This window comes from Nematolebias whitei, chromosome 16, assembly GCF_014905685.2.
Source record: "Nematolebias whitei isolate Nwh7 chromosome 16, NemWhi1, whole genome shotgun sequence".
Classification (NCBI taxonomy): Eukaryota; Metazoa; Chordata; class Actinopteri; order Cyprinodontiformes; family Rivulidae; genus Nematolebias; species Nematolebias whitei.
In genome coordinates, this window is record NC_056513.1 from 7,572,864 (window position 1) to 7,578,078 (window position 5,215).

The 5,215-nt window shown below is 50.6% G+C and overlaps 1 protein-coding gene across 1 annotated transcript in view; it reads left to right on the forward strand.

Moving 5' to 3' along the window:
- Positions 1 to 5,215, forward strand: part of glra3 (glycine receptor, alpha 3) — a 20,243-nt gene that overhangs the window by 14,129 nt on the left and 899 nt on the right. The window contains exons 6-9 of the mRNA XM_037690459.1: positions 983 to 1,197; positions 3,236 to 3,385; positions 3,802 to 3,927; positions 4,279 to 4,281. Coding sequence (XP_037546387.1) covers positions 983 to 1,197; positions 3,236 to 3,385; positions 3,802 to 3,927; positions 4,279 to 4,281 — 494 coding nt within the window. The remainder of the gene's footprint in view (positions 1 to 982; positions 1,198 to 3,235; positions 3,386 to 3,801; positions 3,928 to 4,278; positions 4,282 to 5,215) is intronic.

Genomic DNA, 5,215 nt, shown 5'->3' on the forward strand with positions numbered 1-5,215 from the left:
TCTCTCTCTCTCTCTCTCTCTCTGTCTCTCTCTCTCTCTCTCTCTCTGTCTCTGTCTCTCTCTCTCTGTCTCTCTCTCTGTCTGTCTCTCTCTCAGCTGTCAGCTTCCATCAGTTTGTTACAGAAGGAAAACGACTGGAAGCTGCACAAATATCCAGGAGGTTTAAGAAATCAGATCGGACCTGAAGCAGAACCGAAGCTGGTTCTGACCCAGAAACAGAACCTACATGTTTATATTAGAGAAACTGCTGAAGAGGCCGAGACTGAAACTGGTTTCTGCTTTCAGAATAAGACGTCCTGATGCTGCTCAGTAATCCAGATTAAATCCAGAATAAGCTTAACTTTGTTAGATTCAGACGTTCTTTTCATGTGGAAGCAGCAGCTGCTTCTTACCTGAGTTGGATCATGGAGGTGTTCTGTACCTGAGTGGGTCTGCTCGGTGATCGGCACCGTTCATCGGGACCCATCACAGAGTTCTACTCCGAGTAGAACGAGCTGCTCTGAGCGTACAAGGTTCTGGTTCTAACTCCATCTGCTCGCAGCGCTGTTTGATGCTTCAGGTTCTGTTTGCCTGAACAGAACCGGGTCAGAAGTTCTGAAACTGACCGAGTTAACTTCACTGACAGCATTTAACTTAACACTGAACAATAATGTTTTTGCTCATGTGTGTTAGTAAAATATCTCATGATGCAGACGATGGATTAATTTAACCCTTCAGTAATTGTTGCGTGTTTTTCTAGAAGTGACGGGTTCAGCCTGATTCAAGATGGCCGCCACAGCTAAGAAAAACCGCTGGGTCTTTGGTTTCAAACGTTTCGTGATGTTCTGATCGAAGCTCCTGTCTCCAGACTCATTTCAGATTAAATATAATCCCATTCTGAGTTTTCTTCTCCGTCCATCACAGATGTGCAGGTTACATGATCGCCCCTGAGCGGAGTCCGCAGGCGAAGGACTAACTGGAACCTGTTTCTGTTTGGTTCCAGGTAAGTTCACCTGCATCGAGGTGCGGTTCCACCTGGAGCGTCAGATGGGCTACTACCTGATCCAGATGTACATCCCCTCCCTCCTCATCGTCATCTTGTCCTGGGTCTCCTTCTGGATCAACATGGACGCCGCCCCGGCCCGCGTGGCGCTCGGCATCACCACCGTCCTCACCATGACCACGCAGAGCTCCGGATCCAGAACTTCTCTGCCAAAGGTCTGACCTGGTCCGGCTTCAGAACACTCTAAACTTTGTCTTCATCATGTGTTAATAATAAACTTCAGCCGCTCAGTAAAGATCCAGATGTTGACAACAGGCTTTGGACCTAAAACAGGTTTTTACTCCAGAATGACCAGGCAGAGTTCAAGTATTTTTACTGAACTGGGTAAATCACGGGTCTGGTTCAGGTTCTGCTGGGCCTGAACCAGAGCAGCATGCAGGTTTCTGTGCTGTGGGAGGAAACTGGAGCACCAAGAGAAAACCCACAAGGAGAACATGCAAACTCCACACAGAAAGACCCCAGGTCCAAACCGGGGATTGATTACAGGACCTTCTTGCTATGAGGCAACAATGATAACCACTAATCCATCGTGCTGCCCTAAAGTTTGATTCTGATTTTACTTCCTGTTACAAAGTAATGTTTAGAATAATTATCCTCCCTGTCTGAGCTTTGAGTCGGTTAGAAAACAGCAAAGTGACCAAAGCTCTGAAGGTTTTACCCACATTCAGCTGCAGCTGAGGCTCCGCCTCCTCAGCACAGTCTGCACGAGACAGGAGCCGAGGCTCCGCCTCCTCAGCACAGACTGCACAGACGTGAGCTTTTCTTGTCCTGCAGCTCCAGGTTACCTTCGAGGCCGAGCCTCAGACCAGGTTTTTCTGCAGGTAACGAGTCAGAGCTGCAGCCTGTCTGCACCGAGGGGGTCCACAGGAAGTCGGTTCTGGTTCAGAGGACGGTAGAACCTCTGCAGATGTAGGAGGTGGACATGTTGCTCCAGATTCAAACGTTGAGAACTATTTGCTGTTGCTCAGCAGACTGAGCCTCATCGCTGCATTTATTAATAATAAACTTACTCCTCAGAACGGCCCAGTTCATGTGTTCTGACTGGACTGAAGGTGAGAGGTTCTACAGAGGAGGGAACCGGGCCGCTGTGAGCAGACCTGAAAGGCCTCCTTCATTATACTAATGGATGTTGTGCATGAGCGTGTGTTGATTACACGCATCACACGTCTGCTGGAGCATGAGCGAGGACGAGCCCCTCGGTCCTCCTCTGGTATCGTGTATGCATGAGATCCGATCCGACACGGAGCGCAGCCTTACGTAACGCCGCTCTACTCGCACGGCGCACGGACATGGCCTCAGAGTGTGTGCGCACGTGGCTGTCAGGAGGTCCGGTGTGTGCGTCAGGGCGTTTGTCGTGTTCCTGCAGCTGAACAGGACTTTGCACTCCGACACGCTACACGCGTGTGAATAAGTCATTCTGTCACAGTCGGCAGCAGATCGGACCGATAACTCGCGTGAACGCCAACTTCTGGATAACTGCTGACATCTGCTGAAACTGAGCTGAAAGCTAAGTGTAGCACAACATTAGCTGAACGCTAAAAGTACTAACTTCCACAGACGTACTTTGGACAGATGTTTACCCAGAATGCACTGCAGCAGACAGCTCCTCCCAGCTGTCAGCATGGTGGTGGAGGCTGATGGTTCGGGCTCCTGTCAGTCACTGAGTGGACCAGAACTCCTCTGTAGACCAAAGGGTTCTGGAGTCCAGTAGATGAAGCTTGGACCAAACTGGGTCCAACAGAACCATGATCCCAAACACAGCAGCTGAGCTTCAACAGAACGGGTCAGAAAGAACAGAACCAGTGGCCCAGTCAGAGTCCAGAACCTGAACCTGACTGAAATGCTGTGGTGGACCTTCAGACAGCTGAGCAGAGCCCTCAGTGATGGAAAGATGAGTGGACCAGAACTCCTCCAGAACCAGGAGAGAGACTGATGTAGTCCTACAGAAAACCACTGAGGGTTCTGCTGCAGGAGGAGGTTCTGGATCAGGACTGGAACCAGGTTCTGTTGAATAAATGACTCAGTTTGTGATCGTCGTGGTTCAAAGTTAAGTCTTTAAAATAAAGAATAAACCACATGTAGAACCCGAACGGACTGCTGGATCAGCCCTTGTGTGTGTGTGTGTGTGTGTGTGTGCGTGTGTGTGTGTGCGCGCGCGCGCGTGCGTGCGTGCGTGTGTGTGTGTGTCCTCAGGTGTCCTACGTGAAGGCCATAGACATCTGGATGGCCGTGTGTCTCCTGTTTGTCTTCTCGGCGCTGCTGGAGTACGCCGCCGTTAACTTCGTGTCCAGACAACACAAGGAGCTGCTGCGCTTCAGGCGGCAGCACAAGAACAAGAACAAGGTACACAAACCCCTCAGAACCAGTGCGCCAGAACCCGCAGAACCATGGAGGAGGTTCTGATGGTGTCAGACTGCCCCCGTGTGGAGCAGCTGAGTCACTGCAGGACTAAAACTGGAGCCAGTTAGGAACAAAAATGCTGAATCAGGAAATGCAAAGCATGACTCTGCATGTTCTCTGCATGCGTGTGCTGTTGATTGACAGGTCGGTTCTGCATGTTTTGGATCGGACTGACCCGGCTTCAGTCAAACAGAAGCAGGAAGTCTTTAATTAAAAACAGGATAACAAACATTTTTCTTCAGATACTTTGATTGGAGGGAGACTGAGTTTTCTGAGTGACTGAGCGGTCCGGTCTAGTTGTTTGTTTGTTTGTTTGTTTGTTTGTGACGCTCACTGGTTTGCATGCTGTCGGCCGGTAGAGCGGCGGCGTTGATCCAGAGGAGCTGGCTGAGTCTCTGCGCCGCGTTAACTCTGACAACGACCTCAGAGCGCCATCAGAACCTTCGAACGGATCCATGAGCAGCGCCGGCACCGGCCAGCACCGGGTAAACACACCGTGCACGTGTGTGCGTGTGCATGTTTGCATGTATTTGTGTTAAATCAGCTGCAGGCAGGAAGATTCATGTTCCTGACACTGAAATAAAACAACAAAGATCAGAAAATAGAACTGGAGGAGTTTTAGTAAACAACAACAGCATGGTCTGTTAGGAGGAGTTTTAATAAACAACAACGGGGCCTGTTTGGATTAATTTTAGTAAACATAAACAACAACATGGTCTGTTTGTACCTTTTACCCTGATGACTCCTGATGGTCCAGCTCAGGTCCACCTGTGTGTTGTCCAGATGTGAACACCTGTTCAGGTTCCTGTCCTCGGTGTCAGCTCGTTTAAACTCAGCAGGTAAAGAAGAACTCACCTGGACTCAGACAGGTCCCGCCTCCGCTGATCTGTCCACAGCATGATGCTGCCACCGCCGTGCCTGACAGTTGGTTCAGTGCTCTGAGGTCTGAGAGCCTCTTCTTGACTGATCCATGCGTCCTTCTTGTCTTTGTGTCCAAACTGCTCAGTCCATGTCCCATCAAACCTTTCTCCAAAAGACATTTGTCTCGTTCATGACAGCTACAGGTTTCAGTCCAGCTTGAAAGTTTTGAGCTTATTTCTTGGTCCTCGTGGTCCCCTTGGTGATGTCAAACAGTCTTCACTGGTGGACAGGAACTCTGGTGGACAGGGACTCTGGTGGACAGGGACTCTGGTGGACAGGGACTCTGGTGGACAGGGACTCTGATGGACAGGGACTCTGGTGGACAGGGGCTCTGGTGGACAGGGACTCTAGTGGACAGGGACTCTGGTGAACAGGGACACTGATGGACAGGAACTCTGGTGAACAGGGACTCTAGTGGACAGGGACACTGATGGACAGGAACTCTGGTGAACAGGGACTCTAGTGTGCAGGAACTTTAGTTGACAGGGACTCTAATGGACAGGGACTTTAGTGGACAGGGACTCTGGTGGACAGGGATTCTGGTGGACAGGAACTCTAGTGAACATAAACTCTAGTGGACAGGGACACTGGTGGACAGGAGCTCTGGTGGACAGGAACTCTAGTGGACAAGAACTCTGGTGGACAGGGACTCTGGTGGACAGGGACTCTGGTGGACAGGGACTTTGGTGGACAGGGACTCTGGTAGAAAGGGACTCTGGTGGACAGGCACTCTGGTGGACAGGGACTCTGGTGGACAGGGACTCTGGTGGACAGGGACTCTAGTGGACAGGAACTCTGGACAGTGACTCTGGACAGTGACTCTGGTGGACAGGGACTCTGGTGGAGAGGAAC